This window comes from Athene cunicularia (assembly GCF_003259725.1).
Source record: "Athene cunicularia isolate RWA chromosome Z unlocalized genomic scaffold, athCun1 chrZ_part1, whole genome shotgun sequence".
Classification (NCBI taxonomy): Eukaryota; Metazoa; Chordata; class Aves; order Strigiformes; family Strigidae; genus Athene; species Athene cunicularia.
Window position 1 is genome coordinate 26049113 of NW_020799142.1, and position 20904 is coordinate 26070016.

Here is a 20904-nt window from a genome sequence, read left to right on the forward strand (position 1 = left end):
CACACCCCCCCCCATTTTTCATGAGCACTTGAATATTTCTACTGGCTTGTTAGGTTTAACTAATAGGCCTCGACAGGCTAAACTCTTAAAACTCTTCCTGTCAGGGGGGCTGCAGCATTGTCCTTTAATTCCCCTATTTATCCAGGATTTGACACCAAATAGACTTGAACTTTTGTTTCGGTGGCAGTGGTTACATGTGATTTCAGATGAGTCTGACTAATTCTTTTAGGCAAAACATCTTACAGTCAGCAACATCTCACTGACCACTTCTTTTCATATATAGCTTCATAGCTATTTCCATTTGTAGCTAGGAAAGTAGTTATATTTCCGGACAGAAAATGTGCTTTGAACTCTTGCAACTGGTGCCTGAGAAGAACGTTCTCCTTTGTCTTACAAACAAGTATAGTTCCTAAAAGACAAGATAACAATGAAACCTGTAGAAAATGAAGATGAAAAGAGAGGAGTGGCTGAAAGGGGGGAGCAGTATCACTCAGGCTCATAACTTCTGTTTTCTTCACCAGTTCTAAAGCTGATGACTTATCGACTGCTATTCTGAAGCAGAAGAACAGGCCGAATCGGTTAATTGTTGATGAAGCCATCAATGAAGACAACAGTGTTGTGTCACTGTCCCAGGTGTGTCATCTATAAAAGCAAAGGATTTAATCTGGTAATTTGCAAGCTGTTGCTGCATATTAAGTTGAAATGTAACTTCGCAACATGAACGTAAGTATTTGTGTCAGAAGCAGCAGCTGTTATGAGCGAGGAAGGGTTATCTTGTTTCGTAATGCTCTTTAGTGATACGTGAAATGTATTTTGATCCCAATTTCTAGGATTTAGTTGAGCTTGTGCACTTAGTCCAGCTTCTTGACCAGCATATTGAGAGCCACTGTCCTTGTGGATTTAGTATATTGCTTCCAAGATGTAATTCTCCAAAGTCAAGTAACTCTCCTTCAGATGCTCGAATTTCTGTTTTGCAAAAGCTGCTTCTAATGCTGTTATTGTTTACAGGCAAAAATGGACGAATTGCAGCTGTTCAGAGGAGATACTGTCCTGCTAAAAGGAAAGAAGAGAAGAGAAGCAGTCTGCATTGTTCTGTCAGATGACACCTGTTCAGATGAGAAGATTCGCATGAATAGGGTTGTTCGCAACAACCTGAGAGTGCGCCTGGGTGATGTGATCAGGTGAGGACTCATTTGCTAACTGTTGCATGTCTTTGAGTTGCTGTCTCTGAATTGATTGAGTCAGTAGCAGAGGCAGGGCCTGCAGGATGTATCCTTACACCTTTCAGAGGAGATCACAGAAATGTTTTCATGTGTGTTTCACGTCAGGGATCCCCATTTACTTTTGCGTGTGTTTCTGGCTGTTTGCATGTTCAGATTGATACTAAAAAATGATGCTAAAGATTCTCGGAGTCTCTTCAGGACCTTCACGAGCACAGGTCCTGTCATTAAATTGAGTGATTCATTTATACCTCCATTGTCACAGTCATCTTCCCAAATTTACAATGTCAGGTGAACTCTCAAACTTTTCTCTAACTGGAAGGCATTAAGCAACACTGTAGTTGATCTCATAGTATCTGAGCTGCCCTATGGCAAACAGAATTTAAAGCTTGCTAGAAATGAGTGGGAAAAGCATAAAGCAGTCAATAATACCAAGATTAAAAATCCCTGAAGGATGTTTATATTCTGATGTTTGTTATAAAAATAACTTAAAAATTGAGAATGCTTAGACAGGTTCCATTCTGTGATGGGACTGGATGGGGAAGCACATGAACATTTCTTAAACATAAAAATGCTAGTTTGCAGACTTAAATATGGGAGGACTAACAGCTCATTCTCCTGAGCATCATCCTAATCTGAAATATCCTGCATGTTGTGGAAAAATTGGAGCCTAGATTCTGACACTAGACTTTCTGAAGTGACATATGGAATAATCTTTAAATGCAAAATGTGTTTCATACAAACTTTGGAGAGAAAGGAGGAGAGAAATTAGGTTGTTCCATCCATACCTGTACCACTACAAAATGCAAGTTTTAAACACCGTCATGGTTGGAACAGAACAGGACTTTGCCAGTCTGTGGATTTAAAATAAAGGTGAATCCTAACTTTATAACTTGATGTGAGGTTACTGTTGGGAGTACTTTCTAGTATAGCAGTTCAGCCTGTGCTCTCCCCTTCTCTGCTGGGAGTGTGTCTGTTGTGGTTCTCAGCCTCCCAGACGTGTTACCAATTGTCTTAGCTTCGTTGTGAGGGTCAGAGAATTTCACAGCTCTTGACCTCAAAATTTTTCTTGCTGATCTTTCACTGGTTATTGTGTTACTTTCTGTAGCCTGGTTTCTGCCAAAATCCAGATTCATGTGCTAATCACTTCCTGCTTGGAGTCTGTCAGCTGTTTTCCTTCTGCAACACTCTGTCTTTTTCTTTATCCTTCTGCTGTATCCTCTCTGTAAAGGATGTGGTAAAGAATCTATTAAGAATCTTGAGCAAAGTCATGTATGGACAGTTGCATGCTCAGCTGCAGTTCCACGTAGGCTTTTCTTAGCTGGCAAAGCCAGTTTTAGCTTTCTGCCACAGCTTGATGCTCTGAGCTATTTCTACAGTAGGCTGTTGTCCTACACTGCAAAGTAATAACTGTAGTGTTTGTTTAAAAAGGAGGAAGGGGCTTTTGGACTTTAACCTAAATGTCAGCCTCTACAAAGCGGGACTGGCAGATGCCTGGCTGCATGCTGGTTACCCCTGGTTGGTACTATGAGAGCTTTGCTCAGAATTGGGGTTCTCAGCAACAGGGCCTCTGTTTTCTGCAGAGAGAAGAAGGAACAAAGAGCTTCTCCTAACTCCCTTTGTCTTGCAGCTTGTTCAGCAGCAGCTTGTTGTTGAAACAGAAGTTAGTTTGCGACTCTCGCAGGTCTTTGGGCTGCATTAGTAACTTGTGAATGTGCCTTGGGGATGGCAAGAGGTCCTACAGAAGAGCAGGGGGTTAGGAAGAAAGTATGAAACTCCCCAGTGGTCTTGAGTGGGGCTGGGAGGAGTGAAGAAAAGAATGTGTAGTGAAGAGTAGCTCTTGATGGGCCTGATTTATACCTTGTCAGCACTGAAATGTTCTTCTGCAGGTGAGAAGTGTTGCCAGGACTTCGGAGGGCTGTTTCCAGCATTTGTACTGGTCTGGGAAGGGACAGCACAGCCTTTTCCAGGTGCGGAGGTAGGTCCAGCATGATGTGGCTAACTGGAGTTTTCTTGTGTTGCAGCATCCAGCCTTGCCCAGATGTGAAATATGGCAAACGTATCCATGTGCTACCAATTGATGACACAGTAGAAGGGATCACGGGGAATCTGTTTGAAGTCTATCTCAAGCCGTACTTCCTGGAAGCATACAGACCCATCAGGAAAGGTAATAGTGCCTGTTATTGAAGTCCTGATGGCAGCAAGTGTGAGCAAGTCCTGAGACCAAATAAAGAGAATTTCTAGAATCTTGCACAGATCTCTGCAAAGCATTAGACTGACATCTATAGAGTGAGATTTTCCTGGTGCTGGTTTAATTTTTTCATAATCTTCAGAAGAAAGGGTGATTGCTGCTGGCTGGCAGAGCAGCTTGATAGTTCTGTGGTTTTTTTGCTACATGAAATGGGAGAGTATCACAAAAGGCTCAGATAGTTTAATGAGATTTTCTGCCAAGTTCTAAGTTGCTACCGCTTGATGGAATTAGGGAGTTGCCTGCATATTAATCGATTGGTTGGTTATATCAGCTGACACCCTAACTAAATTAACTTCTTCAAAGTAATTTAATTAACAACTGGGAGAAAGCATAGGAAACCAAATGCACTTCAGGAGTTGTGCTAGTAGTGCTTCTGCTGAAACAAACAGGTCCTAATGCCCTGTAAACACCAGTTGAAGTTATCCCCCTTCTATAGCCCAGTTTAGCCAGGAGTCATAGTGCATTTATAAATTATTTTCCTTCTGGAGGCAGCCAGTTATTATAACTAGTTGTTACTAGTTATAACTCCAAAATTAATTTTTATTGTTAGGGCTTTTTGCGTGGTTTAGAAATGTTAAATTGAAACTGAGTGGGAAAGAAATGTGATTCCTTGCCTTTGTATTTTGTATTTAGGCACAGTATTCTTTTCTATTGTTTGCTGGTTTTGTTTGCTGTTTGTTACGGGATGAAATTTGAGAACCTTAACTGCTGCAATCTAAATGGTGCTTGGGTAGTCACAGTAGGTGCAGCTCTGGAGTTCAAAATGCAGAGCAGTGTTACAAATGCCAGCAGCGTATGCCTGTGTAACCCACTTCCTTGTCCTCTGGGATTGCTGGTAGTACAAGGGTTGACATTTTGCAGCGTTGCAGCAGGCTACTGAAGTGTGGAGTTTTACAGGTGACATCTTCTTGGTGCGTGGAGGGATGCGTGCAGTGGAGTTCAAAGTGGTGGAGACAGATCCAAGTCCATACTGCATAGTGGCTCCGGACACAGTGATCCATTGTGAAGGAGAGCCCATCAAACGAGAGGTGAGCAGAATCCTGCCACACAGATTTCCTAGTGAATCCCCTCTGTTCCAAATCTGTTTTTGCTCGAGAGCAGCAGCGTTTGCAGTTCCTGTTTTGGCATTTTGTGTATTGAATGTAATGGTTAGAAACTCCTGTTTCAGATGAGCTGCTGCTGAAGGTAGTCAGAGAAAGATATTTCCAGTGTCCTTCCTCATACGCTGAGATAGTGCGAGTGTGTACGTTTGTTGATGAGATGCCATACTTTGCCAGCAGCTGGTTTTGCATCTGCTTCCAGATATCTCATACTAGACTTAAATGCATCTTTTAATTCCCAAATTCCCTTGATCTATAGCAGGGAGAGCTTACAACGTTGCTGAATTTCATGCCACATGAAAAGAAAGCAACTAGTGCTTTTTTCAGTGAGAAATTTAAAATCCTATGTGGTGGTTTAAGCCCTACCGGGACCGGAGAGCATGTTGCTGTTGTCCCTCCCCCACCCTCAGCCGGTCAGGCTGGAAGTGAGGCACAAACCCCGGGTTAAAATGAGAAGAAATTTAATACAACGGTGTAATAAACAATCTGAACAACAACAGTGGCAATTATAACAACAATAAACAGCAATAACAGTGAACAAGACAAAAGATATACAGAGAAATACCGCAAATGGTCACGGAGCAGCTCCCCGCCACCAAAAAGCCAAAGAGAAAGTAAAAAAAGTTTCCACCCCTGGACCTGATGTCAGCATGGTATGAATAACCCGGCTGGAGATCCCTTCCCCCTCTCTCTCTGCTGGAGAAACTTAACACTATCCTAGTTGAACCAGGACATTCTAAAATCGTTAACTTTTAAAAAATAATTTTCCCAGTCCCTTATGTGTCTAACCTTGAGTGTCCCAAGCTTGAGGCAGCTGAGTGGATTGTCTGTGAGGTCTTGGTCATCTTACTGTTACAGAGTAGGAGATTTTAGAGAAATCAGCTAAGGTGGTTGCATACTTAATAAAGCGAGTGTCTCTTTACTGCCTGCTAAACAGGGTGGGTGCTGATTTGTAGTTAGCTGCCCTCTGAATAAAGTCACCTCTGTGACACTTGTGAGACTGCATCTGGGCACCCCATGAGTCCAGTTTGGGCTCTTCAGGACACAGTAGAGACAGGAGCAACTTCAGCCAAGGCCACCAAAATGATGAGAAGCTGGAGCTCAGAATGAATGAAGTGGGAGAGTGGGATGATGCAGCCTGAAGAAAGGAAGGCAAAGGGCCAGGTTTACTGGCAACTGGGGTAGATGACCAGGCTCGTTCTGAGAGCTGTGCCCAGGGACAGGACTAGAGGCAGTGGCATAAGCTGGATCAAGGGAAATTCCCAGTAGATGCTAGGAAAAAGGTTTCCCCCAACCCTGGAGTGGAGCCCAGAGAAGGCAGTAGTCTCCAAACCTGGAGACCTTCAGTGTTTGATAGGGCCAGACCCTGTGACCTACTTGAGGTAGTATTTCTCATTTGTGGAACTTGCACTGAGCCCCTCTGATATTCCAGGCTGTGTTACTATTTTAGTGTGGCCTAATGTTACAGATAACCAAGCCCGAAGAGATTTGGACAGCCAAATAAATGGATGCTGTAGAGCTATACTGGGAGAGTATAGCACCTGGATCTTAACTTTATCTGAGTCAATCCCAAAAGACAACACTACATCTGAGAACTGTGTGATAGCTAAAGTACATCAGGTAGTTAGAGAAATCGCTTACAATTTAAGGAATAAGTATATTTTATACTGAGCTTCATTGTCTATTGTTGTCTTTGTTAGTCTCATCAGAGAGTCACAGAGCTTGTTTTGTGCTAGAATCTGTAGGGAACCTGGCAGCAGAGGCTGTGATTGAAAAGGGTGCACTTCAGTGAGGTCTAAGTACATGCAGGCAATTCCCTTTATATGTCTGGGAAGACAGAACTAAAAAACAGTTGTAGAAGACACTAGGAAGACTTAAAAGTGAGAATCTCAAGACAGCAAAGAAATGACTGTGAGCAAAAACCCAGATTCCTGACTGGGAGGAGTTGTTGAACTATTGTTTTCACTGAAATGTTTAATGTATTTCCTTCCGGATAGGATGAAGAGGAGTCACTGAATGAAGTGGGCTATGATGACATTGGTGGCTGCCGGAAGCAGCTGGCTCAAATCAAAGAGATGGTGGAACTTCCCCTCCGACACCCTGCGCTCTTCAAGGCCATAGGGGTGAAGGTAAGTCCTCGTGTGCACCAGGGGGATGAGTGGACTTCCCTTTGCAGGTGACTCTTCACCTTGGAGGTTTATGAGGCATTGGTGTTGGGCATAAGTAATTTGTGGGTTTTGGTTGTTGGGTTTTTTTTTTTAATGCTGAAAGTATTTCCTTACATGTTCTGGACACAGATTAGAGTATTGGCAACTTGTAAAGTGGAGTGATGTTTTGAATCCGCGCCGTCAGTTACTGGCAAGGTTTTTCTTTGTGTGTCATGCAAAGTAGTAAGGGTGTTGATAGCAATGCTGGAATGACAGCTGTTGCATGAGCGTTTATCACAATTTTGGACTGGTTTTATCAAATGCTTACAGTTTCACTGTGAAGCTACTTAAGCATTCAAGTACTAGCTCACTATCTAAGTCCCTTGCCTTTGTCTTCAGCCTCCCCGTGGGATCCTGCTGTATGGTCCCCCTGGCACTGGTAAAACACTGATTGCCCGAGCAGTGGCCAACGAAACAGGGGCTTTCTTCTTCCTGATCAACGGTATGTTTTGTGACTGCATTGGCCCCAGATCTGCTGTGTGTTCATTCATCCATGTTACAGTAATGAGTGGTGTTAATAGTGCTTGTGGAGCCACGTTGTCTCCCTGACATCTATCCTTACCTCTTTCAAGTGTGCTTCTGGGGACACTTGTAGGCCATTTGTGTGGAAATATCTGTAGTGGCACTTCCCTTAAGCTTGATTGTGTTGTATCAGGGTGATTGGAAGACAGCTTTGCAGCACAGGGACTTGGAGTCTGTCTGGCTGCTCATTCATGCTGGTGAGGGCAGAGTTGGGAATGAAGTGCTGAGATTAGTCTAAGTATATGGATGCAGGACACTCGCTTCTGTGGCTAACCCCATGTTCCATTCAGAAAAGAAGCTGTTCTGCTGTGAATTTCTCTTTCCCCTCAAGTAAAGCACAAGACCTGTTTTATTTCACATAACATTAATTGGGAGGAACTCTCCTGAAAGCTGTAATGAGTACCTTGGGACTTAGCTACAAGTGACAGAACCTCCTGTTGATAACTCTCACTTGTAGCAGTTAAGATGGTTACTAGTTTATGTCCAGTAAGGATCAGATTCTGAATTTTCCTCAATCCTTTTCTGTCCCATTTTACAGTCAGTGCTGGAATAACTGAAGATTTTTACTTGAGGAGTGCTGCTTTCCTTTGCTGATTTCAATCATGTAGACCTGTGAAGGCAATAGCAAAGGACTGTGTAGCACAGCATAGTGGTGACCAGCAGTAGGGAAGTGACTTCCTTTGTATCTGAAGATATCAGATGTAAATGGACTGGTTTTAACCATATGTTGCCCTTGTCATATGCTTCCTAATGTGTGTATAAGCTGCCACTGAATGCTAATGAGCCAGCTGTATCTTTAGACATTTGTACTTCTATTGCATAATAAAAATAACATTGTCGGAGTTAGTGATGCATTCTCTGTCTGCTGGTTCCAAGCCTGGAGCTGCAGACAGTGTTGCAGGCAGAGCTGCTATGAACTGGTGAGGTACCTGTAATGACACGCTTTTAGTGCCTGCCTGCACCAGTGGCTCTGCAGCTGGCACACTTCAGTCAGCTGGCAGCTTTGCACTCCTGAGGCTCAGGTTGCTTTTTCTTGGTCTTGTAGGAGCATACTTTCTCTTCATTATCACTCCCATCAGCATGATGGAAAAATCTAAAACCAGAACAAACCAGTAAGCCTGCAGTAGTGTTCAGCAGTTGTAGGAGATCTCAGGGGAATGCTGTCCTTCGTTCTGGGATTGGTCTGCTTACACAGTTTTTTAATTAAATTATTCTTCCAGAGGAGATGGGATTTGGGGTTTTGTTGTTTTTTCGTTTTGTTGGGGTTTTTAAAACTAATTTATAGGATCTTACAGAGGTAAATGTATACCTGTGTAATGTAAGCTAAAGGCAGCTTCAGTATCTTAGAGCTTTTTCCTTCTCTACCCTGATAATTCATCACCATATAATTTGATTGCTTCTCTTGCAAGCTAGGATTGGCATTAGCAGTGTGTGGTGGCAAATTACAGAGAAGCTTACCAGGTGTGAAATAGGGTAAGGAAGAGGCAGCTAAAGGTAACTCATTGACTAGTGCTGCATTCTGTTAGAGTAAACTGGAAACACCAGAATAATGATAGTAAGTAATTCTGCATGCTGTTCTTGCCTGTTCAGCTGCAAATTTAGTGAACTCAGTTGATAGTATGTACTTTGGCTTGAAATATAGATTGTCCCTTGTGAATGTTGTACTAAAAAAATTTAGCTGCATGTCTTGGGGCTAGCTGTTCTCTTGTGGGTGCCACAGTGAGGCTGTTTTTCAGGTCCTGAGATCATGAGCAAGCTGGCTGGTGAGTCTGAGAGCAACCTGAGGAAAGCTTTTGAAGAAGCAGAGAAGAATGCTCCTGCCATCATCTTCATTGATGAACTGGATGCCATTGCTCCTAAGAGAGAGAAGGTAAAGCAAGCCTGTAGAAGGTCAAGAGGTATGTCTTTTTTAGTAGCAGCTGGCGTGAATCTCTGCATTTGACTGCAGGGCCGAGCGCTATTTAAGAACATATGACTTCAGTTGGACATGAGAAGAATCAGATAGATTTCATGATGATTCTTAACAGCTCATGGCTCTTATATCTGTCGGCTCTGGTTCAGTACTAGCTCCTGTGCTGTGTTGCTGAGACTTTTGTCTAACTACTGCTTTCTGCCTCTGTAGACACATGGAGAAGTGGAACGTCGCATAGTGTCTCAGCTGTTGACTCTTATGGATGGCCTGAAACAGAGAGCACACGTGATTGTTATGGCAGCGACCAACAGACCTAACAGCATTGACCCAGCACTCAGGCGTTTTGGTAACCACACTGCAGTCTTTCTTGTGTATCACATACTTTGTTACAGACTGTGTTTCAGGGGCCTTGAAAGGATTAGGGAGAAATTAATACTAAACATATTCTGTGTTACATAAACTGTTGACTTGTCTCCAGCTGCTTGTTTGAAATTCATTGCTAGGCTTCCAGCCTTTGGTATAATTTTCTGTGCCATATTAGATTAGAACTTGTAGCAATAAAAAAATACTTCGAAGTGGAAAAGTGTGCTAGCCTGTATTAGGTGAAGCTATTTCGGGATACACTAAATGCTTAAAGCAATGTTCATGCCTTAGGTTGCAGAAAGATTTGAATTGTGTGATTTCTCTTTTACTGATGAGAAGTCTGGTAGTTTCTGAGATTCAGGTTTTTGAAACTTTGCGTTGTGAATGAGGTGTCTGGTGTATGACCAGTTGGTAGAGTCTGTAACAGCAAACCACTCAAATGTGCAGGGGAAAACTGACTCTTAAATGCTCAATGAGCCATTTGAATGCACAGCTGCGGCTAGAGGAAAATGGTTGGTGTGCATACCTTAGCTAATACTGCAGTAATACCTGGGTTTCCTGCGTCCAGATACTGGGCTAGTTCATGTTTTTCACCACTTGGGTACTGCTATGAATGTTCTGAAAAATTATATCTCTCAGTATTTGCGGACTCCTGTGATGAGAACACAAAAGTAGAAATAAACAAGAATGTCTAATGGTATATTGGTTTGGGGAGGTGTATTCTCCTAAAAATGAGGATCAGAAAAAAGTTCCTAAACCATCAGTCCTCTGTGTCATATAATCTCGAACTCTACCTAATACCATAGTTTTACTTCCCTAAATGGCTAAAGCCTTTCCTCATTCTCTGTTCTGACTGCTCCTGTGCTGATAGATGCTGCAGAGAAACCCAAAGCTCTGGCATTTTCTGAAATCATATGTGTTTATGGCTTGTCATCAGGTTGTCCAGTCAGAGGAAGGCAGCAACTGTAGTTCCTCTAGTTTGCAGAATCAGCAGCTTGACATAGGTTTTGTACTCCTCAGGTCGTTTTGACAGAGAGGTAGATATTGGTATCCCAGATGCCACCGGGCGCCTGGAGATCCTGCAGATCCACACGAAAAATATGAAACTGGCTGATGATGTGGATCTGGAACAGGTGAGTAGTGTGCTATTAGGAAAGCTCGTCCATGCAGATGGACGTTCCTGATGCTCTGTTTTGTAGTGGAAGAGTTGTTAAAGCTTGAACGTATAAATGTAGTTAACTCATTTAGGACAGCATGAAACTAGGTGAATGTGTGATCTCAGGGCTTCCTTCTAACTAGTTTACCAGTGACCAGAAATTCTCACTCACTAACTAGTTAAGAATGGCATGGCTAAGTGAAACAAACGTTTATCAGTCCAGTCTGGAAGTGCCTTGCCACCATCCCCCTGGGTTTGTTTGCTGTGGCATTCTCTTTAAAAATAAAGCAAGCCTGTAACAGCAATCTCAGAGCTCGGTGACATTGTGGTGACACTGGACACCATGTGTAAACTGGATGGTTCCTGTAATCTCTGTCCTGAATGAAGAACTGTGGTCCTCAGGGTTCTCTCTCTGCACACCATCTGAATTCTAGTTGCAGCTTTGATCTCAAGTAGGAGGTGGAACAGCAGTATCTTTGCCGGTTAAATACGAGGTAGCACTTGTCTTGAATCCGCAGCAAAGCACTGATGTTGTCGTTCTCCAGAGATTTGTTGCACATCCCAGTGAGTGACCAGAGCATGCATTGCCCTTGCAGAGCACTTGCTTGTATCCCTGTGAGTCATAGTCAGTGCTCTGCTTTCAGGTGGCAAACGAGACCCATGGCCATGTTGGTGCTGACTTGGCTGCTCTTTGCTCAGAAGCTGCTCTTCAGGCTATCAGAAAGAAGATGGATCTCATAGACCTAGAAGATGAAACCATCGATGCCGAAGTGATGAACTCATTGGCTGTGACCATGGATGACTTCAGGGTAATGCAGGGTGCCCCTCTTTCTTTTGGGTGCAGTGTCTAATTGCTTATCTGAACATAATGTGTTAGAATTCATGTAACACTGTTTCTTCTAACAATAGTGGGCTCTGAGCCAGAGCAACCCCTCTGCTCTTCGGGAGACTGTGGTGGAGGTGCCACAGGTTACCTGGGAAGATATTGGTGGTCTAGAAGATGTAAAGAGAGAACTCCAGGAGCTTGTACAGGTAAGGATTTCCAAGAGATTTTTCTTAGTCAGTTTGAAAAATAATTAGAATAATAAATACCAGAACTTCTTCAGATCCCTGTTTGGATTGTGAACAGGGTAAATGCAGAGGTTTTTATAGCATTTCCTTGTAATGGACTAAAAATACGCTGTTGCGTCTTAGTGAACTTGGAGAGGAAGGTGCTGGGAAGCAGCATCAGGCTTTCCTTAGCTGAGTCTACAGTGTCATCTTGAGTGGGTGTTGTGCTACATACAGAAACAGCAGCAGTGGGACCACTGCTGAGAATCCTCTTATGTGGTGGCTTTCTATGCCAGAAAGTGAAGATTCTCACAGAGAGAGCCCCCATCAGCATTAGCACAGGGACAGGTGAAAAGTAATTGTGAAGCCTTCTACAAAAGGAAAGACTGAGACAAAAAGTCATGAATATTCTGTGTAAACTCCTGGTGGCTGCACTGGAATGATTTGGGTTTGATATGTTCCTGCTTTCAGCTGGCATTGTAAAAATAGCCTCCCTGTGAGTAAAAGAATCTTTTTTCAATCTAATTTTCTTATGTTAAAACCATCACCTATCTCTGACCTTGTTGCTGAGGATAAATGCTCACATCAGACACCTTGCCTGTCTCTGGAGAGCAGAGCGAATAGATTAGATAATGAGCTGTTCCCTTTTACTTGTTCAGGGCAGAGTGAAGCTGGGGTTAAGTGTGCTGAAAAACTACCTGAACTAGTACTAAGTTCTTACAGGTAGATAGGTTATTTAAGGTAGCTTTCCAGTTTAGCTGTGGTACTTCTCAAACCAGTGTCCATTTTAAAACTCCAGTGGCACTGAGCAGGCAGGAGCTTGTGTTTAACCCACCAGAAATCTCAGGTAGTGTTTCTGGTAGGAGGAGAAACAAAAGTGACCTAGAGGAAGATGTCCCTGCCATGGCAGAGGGGTTGGACTAGATCTTCAAAGGTCCCTTTCCACCCAGACCATTCTGTGCTTCTAAGGTACATGTCTGTTCTGGTTCACCATGAGAGGTGTATGTGTTTGTTTTGTTCTCCTTCAGTATCCTGTGGAGCACCCAGACAAGTTCCTGAAATTCGGTATGACCCCATCGAAAGGGGTTCTGTTCTACGGGCCACCTGGTTGTGGCAAGACACTGCTGGCCAAAGCCATTGCCAATGAATGCCAGGCAAACTTCATTTCCATCAAGGGGCCAGAGTTGCTCACCATGTGGTTTGGCGAGTCTGAAGCCAACGTGCGTGAGATCTTTGACAAGGTAAGTGTTTCTTCTACATCCTGTGCTGTTTCTGCTGAGGTTATGCCAGAACTTTGTCTCTGCTGCATCTGTCTTACTGGCCTGGTTCTTGTTTGTCTCTCTTGTGTTTTCCCCACTTTTACTGAGAGCAGTGGCTGCTTTCGTGATGTTAGGGAATTAATAGCTCTGTTGTCAAAGAGGATTTAAATGGTTTTCTCTGGCTGCAGTTTGTGTCTGTTAAAGGATGATGAATGCCCTAGTGTCTTAGCAGTGAGGCTAGTGTTAGGATGGCAGAGATACCCTCCACATCCCTGGAAACTAACCTCATTAGCCATCACCATTTATAGATTTTAAAAGTATCCTGTGGGTTCTTGTCCTGCAATACATGTGGCTTAGAAAGGAGCTCACTTCTACTGCCCGGTTGCCCCATAGATAGTGTCACCTCCTCACCCAGAAGGTATCTGCATGGACTGTTCTGGGAATCCTCACTCTTGTGGTCAGGGAAGGAGCTGACAGAACAAAGTTGGATGGAGAGAGAGAAAATTTCAGGTTGGGAGGGAACCTCAGAGGCCATCTAGTCCAGCTGTTGGTCCAGAGCAGGGAGGTGATGTGGAAATTCGATCAGGTTGTTCAGTGCCTTGTGTTTTGAACATGTGCTACAGGTGGAATTCCTGACTTCTAAGCCTGTGTGATAGTGTTTGAGTTCTCTCATTGTGAAGATTTTTTTTTTCCATATTTCTAACTGAAATTTTCTTTGCAGCCAATTGTGCCTGTCCTCTTTCATCCTTTCACTGCACACCTCAAAGAAAGATCTGGCTCACTTTTCCCTATAACTACGCATTAGGTAGCTGAAGGCAATGACTAGATTTCTCCCTTCCATTGGATAGATCTCATCTACTGATACTTGAGTGACTAAATAACCAGTTGATGTCCCCAGGTCTTGCAGGGAGAGTTCTAGTCCAGGCAAATTGGCTCCAGCTTTCTGCCTAGGTTTTGGAGTTACCACCCTTTTGTCTGGTTCACAATGCTTGCAGCTTTGGTGAAATTCATCTTGTAGTTCAGGAGAATTTAACTGAGGATTTGTGTGGCAGGAGACTCTTGTGGAGCACCCCCTCCAAGCTCCCCTTGCAGCTTGGTTCTCTTCTGAGCTGCTTTAATTGTAGGGCAGGTTTAGTGTGAAGCCAGTGTGGCCCTTACCAAGGGGTATTAATATGAACTGTTTGTTTTTTGCAGGCCCGCCAAGCAGCCCCTTGTGTGCTCTTCTTTGATGAGCTGGACTCCATTGCAAAGGCTCGAGGTGGGAATATTGGTGATGGTGGTGGTGCTGCAGACCGTGTCATCAACCAGATCCTGACAGAGATGGACGGTATGTCCACCAAGAAGAACGTCTTCATCATCGGTGCCACCAACAGGCCAGACATCATTGACCCAGCCATTTTGCGCCCTGGCCGCCTGGATCAACTCATCTACATCCCCCTGCCTGACGAGAAGTCCCGGGTTGCTATTCTTAAGGCCAACCTGAGGAAATCACCGGTTGCCAAGGTAGGATCTGTGCCCTGACAGTGTCTGACTTGGGTTTGCTGTGTGCTGTACGTGCTCCTCACAAGCTGGAGACAGAGCAGGAGGCTGGTGGCTGCTCCACATGATACAGAGCTGGGAAGCCTTCAGTCCATGAAGGGTGGAAATGAAGAGGCAGGGGGAGGATTGAGCTCTGAGGCTAGGTATCAACCAGGTTAGGTGTCGGCTGTAAGAACAGCAGGCCTTTGTTTCATAGTGGAGTCCTGCCCAGAGTGTGGGAAAGCTTGTTAGGGCAAGGTAGAAAAGAGTCTTGTACACTGAAAGAAAAGTAAATGTAGAACACAGGGCTGTGAAATGGAAACTAAAGAGGAACCATTAGCAGTTAATTGTTGCTGAACTCTGTCATAGTCAAGAGCTGTGTCCCTTGCCTTGGGGAGCAGGCAATAATGCAACTGGTAGTTAATCAGAGAAAAGCAGATGTCAAGTGAGATCTCAAGCTTTTTTATGCCAGGCTTACATTTTTAAGTTCTGTTAGGAAGGAAAGCTTCAAAAGAGGTTGCATTGCTACCTCCTGAGTTGAGGGAAAGGAGGAGGAAGGAGGTCGGTTGGTCTGCCTGTGCCCCATCTCCATTTCCAGTCTGACCGTGTTTCGTTTGGCTCCTAATGCTGAGACCTGAGCAAATCATACCCTAAATCCACAAGTGCAGCGGCATTTACAGCTACTTCCTGTCATCTTGGTGAATGTATGGGGAGCATGGCTTGCCTTTGTGTGGTTAACTTTTCCCAAGAACAAGAGCTTTAACAGTTGATCTTTACAAAATTGGCCAGAGTTAAGGCAGAACCTTGATACCATGGGATCTGAAGACACCTCTCTGTCATCTGAGGATGTAAGGTGTTAAGGAGAGTCCTCTCTTGCCTTTTTTTACTAGGATGTTGACCTGGATTTCCTAGCTAAGATGACCAATGGCTTTTCGGGAGCTGACTTGACAGAAATCTGCCAGCGTGCCTGCAAACTGGCCATCCGTGAGTCCATCGAGAGTGAGATCAGGCGAGAACGCGAGAGGCAGACCAACCCTTCTGCCATGGTGAGTGGGGCACCAAGCCTTCCCCGCTCGTGTCTGTGAGGCATGATGTGTTCCTCTCCCTAATCCTTGGATGGGGACGACGGGGCTTTTGCACAGGTCACGGAGCTGGAGCACTTTGTTCTCATCTTGTGGGAGGCTGAGGCCCTACTGGGGCCCTGCTCGGAAGGCCCCCGCTGCAGCCCTGACTCATGGTCTGCCACAGTGTCCGTCCCTCCCTCCCCAGCCCCGGCCTTGACGGGGTCTGAGCACCCTCAGTGGCCTCAAGTTGCGCCATGGAAGGTTTAGACTGGATACTAGGAAGCATTTCTTTCCAGAAGGGGTTGTTGGGTGTTGGAATGGGCTGCCCAGGGCAGTGGTGGAGTCCCCATCCCTGGAGGGGTTTAAGAGTTGGGTCAGCATAGTGCTGAGGGATATGGTGTGGTTGGGAACTGTCAGTGCTAGGTTAATGGTTGGACTGGATGATCTTCAAGGTCCTTTCCAACTTAGACAATTCTGTGATTCTGTGATCCTGACCCTGAGGGAGGCTGTGGGCAGCTGTGGGGCCACAGAGCCAGGTCAGGCAGCTCACCTGGGCCCTCTACCTCGCTGCAGGAAGTGGAGGAGGATGACCCGGTTCCTGAGATACGCCGGGATCACTTTGAGGAGGCCATGCGCTTTGCTCGCCGCTCAGTCAGTGACAACGACATCAGGAAATACGAGATGTTTGCGCAGACTCTACAGCAGAGCCGTGGCTTTGGCAGCTTCAGGTAACTGTGGGGGAGTGGGGGGAGTGTAGCCAGCCCCAGAGCAGAGCACTGAGGCAGCTCTCTGCTGGATCCTGGTTAACAAACTGCTCTTCCACTGTGCCTTCCCAGCACGTGCAGCATCCAGTACACAATGTGACAGGTGTAGGCTGTGCTGCAGATAGGTCGTAGCTGCTCTGTTAGTGTTCCTGAAGTCCATGAACCCTTATCACACAGGCAGCAGCTGTGTGAGCCTTTTGTGTGACCTGTCCTAAGGCTTCATCCCATTTCTCCTGCCTGTCCTGCTTGGCACTGGGGTGGGCATGGCGGGAGGGGATGGTGCAGAGCTGTGAGGAGGTTTTTCAACAGCATCTCTTTTCTCCCCTTCCTCACTGCTGCATGCAGGTTCCCGTCGGGTAACCAGGGTGGCACTGGTCCCAGCCAAGGCACAGGAGGCAGCAGCGGGGGCAACGTCTACAGTGAAGACAATGACGATGATCTCTACGGTTAATGCGCTGTCCTTAGTGGACCAAACTTCACATCGGGCCACGTTGTACAGGGAAAAATCCAATGTTCAATGGACTCTTGGCTTCTTCATTCCTCAGTCAGAACAGTGTAGCTGCACGTCAGACTTTGTACAGGGAATGTTTTCTGCAAACACAAATCCAGACCGTTGTTCAGTTGGGAGGCAGACAGTGAATTAACAAGGAGGGGAACCGACTTAATTTCTGAGAAATTTCTGTTCTAGTTTATGTGGCAGAATCAGCAGCTTTAGCAAAGGGTACAACGCTAGCCTGTATAAAAAAAACAAAAAAAGGAAAAAAACCAAACGCAAAAATAATTAAAAAAAAAATAAAAATCCCACAAAACTCTAGCCAGGCCCTGGCAGTTCCTTTACGTGGTGCTGGTGCTATCTGTCAGCCAGTGTCTGGGACTCCACCTGTGTGTGCACTTCCCTGCTGTGTGTGGGGTAGCTCTTCATCCTTGACACCTCTTAGCTCACATTAAGAGAAAAAATTAGTTTGGCGGTGTCTCTCCCCTGCCCTGTCTTGGCAAGAAGTGCTGAGTCAGAGGGCCTGGCAGCAGGTACCAGTGTTGCTTTTCCCACGCTGGCCCTGAGCTCTCAGATCTGCTGCTTTGGCTCCTCAGCAGCAAAGGGCTTCTCCTGTGATCCCTGACTTAAAGTGGGCACGAGGGGGCACTTGGGCTATGTCTGGGGTCTGGGGTGCAGCCTGACACCACTATGGGGAGCTTCAGCACAATGTTTCCTGCGTCCCCTTGCGTTTCTTGATGACACTCTTGTATTTCTGGTGCCATCTGGCCCCGTGTTGTGCCCCAGACTCACTAGTTATGTTTTGATCACTGTGATTTTTCATTTCCAGTTCTACCTCACCACCTTGCTCCTTGGTTTATTTTCCCTTTGCTCTGCGCTGCTGTACTTTTACATGAGTGAAGCCCTGGGTCTGGTCCTGTCATGCCTACAGGAGCAGGGTGGGAGGCTGGATACAGCCCCTGAGTCCAAGCCGAGAGCCTGTTGGGGCAGTGACTAGGGTGCACAGAGCAGCTGCATCCTGTTGGCTTTTAGGGGGTTGCAGGAACTGAGGGTTTCTGCAGAGAGGGTTAAATACGCAGATTGTGTGGCAAAAAGTTGCCTCAGGCCTTTGGGGCAGAGCCACGATGGAGAGGGCAATCTTTCCAGGAGCTGTGTGGGGCTGTGACAGTGGGTGCTTCTGCCCCAAAGCCTGGCAGGTTGCAGAGGGCTCCACCAAACCAGCTGGACTCAAGGGGAGTCTCAAAATGGCGGGAAGACAGGACTGCCCGTGAGATGGGGCCTGTGCATAGCAGCGGGGGAAATGTGCTGAAATTGGGAACGCTGTGTTTATATAGCACAATCTCCTGCTGGGGTAGGAGGCCATGGAGGCCCCTGGGGAGGGGGGGAAGCTCAGGTGCTGCTCTGTCCTACTTCAGAGCTCTGCCAGCACGGCTCTCGCCCTGTCCTCATGCTGCCTCTGTTCGAGAAAACACTGCCGCTGCTCTCCTGTGGGGACGCAGGCCATCGCCTCCTGTGGCAGCCGGGATAGAGATGGGAGGGCTGGTGCTTCCCCTGCCCCCCAGCCCTCTTTTTTGGGTTAACTGGTACCCGGAAACTCCTGCTAAAATCTCTCCAGGACTCTCCACAAAGCATTCCTCAGCTCTGTAGGGTTCTAACTCCCTGCCAGTTTGGTTCCATCACCACCCAGCAAGTGCTGGGGGAAGATCCACCTTGGCATCTGTCATCTGGGGCAAGCAGGGTGGTGGGGTGTGCGCCCCAGCTCCTGTCAGCTTCCATCTTCCCTGCTGCCTCTCCTAATTGCAAACACTAATGGAATCCAGCAGGAGGGCTGGAAAACCTCACCTTCCCTGCCATCTGTGGGACGTGGGTCCTGCTGGGGACAGCACCCACAGGAGCTCCCAGAGCAGGGTAAACCTGCTGGGGGGGGCTGAGGGTGTCCCACAAATCAGGACCTGCAGCAGCTGGGGAGCTTGGCTGGGCCCCCCACCCCCATGAACCCCCAGCAGCCCCAGGAGGGTGGTTGGTACCAGAGACTGGGTTTGGCCCCAGCCTGTGCCCCTTTCTGGGGCCACCCCCACCCCTGCAGAGACCCCTGGTATCTGCAGGGGCAGGAGCCTTCCTGCAGCACCCTCCTCCCCTGCCCAGAACCTTGCTGGGGGGACGGGGCAGCCCCCAAACGTGCTGTGGTGGGAGGAAGGGGCTGTTGGCTGAGGCTTGCCCTGGATGGTCTGGGATTCGCGAGGGGGTCGGCTGAGGGCAGTCCTTTCATTGCCACCATGGTCATCATCTCCCTGTGCCCCCCCAGGGTTTCCAGAGCCCCCCACCAGCTCCCCTACAGGGACCGTGTAGCCTCATAGGGGGCCGCAGCCCAGCCACGGTGGGTGCAGGATGGGGGACCCGTCCCCAGCCAACGTGTTGGAGTTAGAGGCTGGTGCCTGACCCCAGGGATTGGCGCCCTCCTGCAGCACCCCAAACGCCTCCTGGCCCGCCAGGCGCTCCTGCCAGCAGAGGGCAGGCAGCGGCCACGCTCAGCGCCTCCGTCCCACTCTGGCTCAGATACACTTACTGCATCCCTGGCCCCAAGGCCATCCCCTCCCTTTGGGCACCTCCTTGGCCCACACGCATCCCCTCTCCATGGCTATCCCTGCCCCAAGGGCGTCCCCCTACCACAGGCATCCCTTCTCCACCAGCATCCCCTGCTCCATGGATGTGCCCTCCCTGTTGACACCCACCGGCCCATGGGCATTCTTCCCCATAGGTGTTCCTGCTCCAAGGGCTTCTCCTCCCCCATGGTCAACCCTCCCTACGGTCTTTCCTTGCCCACGAGTATCCTCGGCAGCACTGTCAGACCCCATGGCTGGGGGGAGCTGTGCTGGATCTGCCGCCCCAGTCTGCCCAGCCCAGTATCTGTTCCCAGCCCTGTTTGCTGTGTGGGCTTTAGGCTTAGGTTTCCGTGGAGTAATTTCATGGCCCTGAGCTATCAGCTGGGAGGAGGCAGTAAGCCATAGGGCCCATATGGGGTTTAGTAGCCTCTGCCAGTCCCCTTCCTGAGGCACACCCATGGCTTTTGCTCTCATTGCCTGTCCTTGCATGCTGCTCCTGCTGGGAGCATATGGGCAAACTTTACCAGATATCAGCAGGATTTTCCCTGGGTGCAACTTGTGCTGCTGCCTCTGGCCCTGCCCCAGGGACCCTCTGAGAAGAGCTGGGTGCTCGCATCTCTCCAGTTTGCCTTGGGCAGCCACCAAGGAGCCCCTTTCACCAACCCATCCCCAGCTGCAGCACCCCACTGCCCGTGTCGGACACATCCTGGGACCTCATGGGGACACAGAGCCCCTGACCCACTGGCAATGTGGTCAGCGTAACAAACGTTGATGAGGGGAGCAGCCATCCTGCCTCAGCAGGTCACACATTCACTCCTGTCCCCTCATTATCAGACCCTGTGCACCAAGAGGACAACCCAAAAGGATTTATTTTTCCCCTCCCTACCAGCCTCAACGTTCCTGGGTGCTGATTATTTACTTTTTTATTGGCCTTGAAGGTCCCAGGGATCCCACCAGCCCAGTGTTGACACCCCTGCAACAAGAGCCCCATCCTCACTGCCTGTGTGAACACAGCACAGCATCTCCCACCAAAACACACCCTGAGGAAATATATTTTTTAAAATACTTTATTTTTTCTCTCAATACTGACATTAAAAAAAAAAAAAAAAAGAAAAAAAAATTACAAAAAAACCCACTATAAAACATTCAGGTCTCATTGAAACCGAGAAAAACAGCAGCTTGCATCTGCGCGCTGGCCTGTCTTCTCGTTCGCGGTGTCCACCAGGTTTCTCTACGTCAAACTCCACAGGGACCAGTGGAGGGAACCGGTGGTGTCCCCTCACCAGTTAAACTGGGCGATTAATTAAGCAGCGGCTAACGGGTCTCCTCTCCCCGTATGATACACTATACAGCTGTACACCCAGCCCCTACAGACACCCCACGCTCCCCCCACCCTGTCTCTCCCCTGGGCTTTTGATGTTC

At 47.1% G+C, this 20904-nt stretch overlaps 1 protein-coding gene and 1 long non-coding RNA gene across 2 annotated transcripts; one reads left to right on the plus strand and one right to left on the minus strand.

Annotated features, from left to right (window-relative positions):
* The first annotated feature begins 521 nt into the window (after window positions 1-521).
* VCP (valosin containing protein) lies at window positions 522-17195 on the plus strand. Its single transcript, XM_026865541.1, has 16 exons — window positions 522-633; window positions 1009-1181; window positions 3245-3387; window positions 4369-4499; window positions 6569-6700; window positions 7118-7220; window positions 9037-9170; window positions 9423-9558; window positions 10596-10708; window positions 11376-11540; window positions 11641-11763; window positions 12810-13022; window positions 14235-14543; window positions 15449-15604; window positions 16196-16350; window positions 16732-17195. Exons 2-16 carry the CDS (start codon window positions 1015-1017, stop codon window positions 16835-16837), a joined length of 2286 nt encoding a protein of 761 aa, XP_026721342.1. The 5' UTR covers window positions 522-633; window positions 1009-1014; the 3' UTR covers window positions 16838-17195.
* On the minus strand, window positions 2414-16725 carry LOC113489633. Its single transcript, XR_003400075.1, has 3 exons — window positions 16562-16725; window positions 12655-12663; window positions 2414-2426 (listed from the first exon to the last, which is right to left on the minus strand). It is a non-coding gene; the product is annotated as an uncharacterized LOC113489633 (long non-coding RNA).
* Window positions 17196-20904: the final 3709 nt, after the last annotated feature.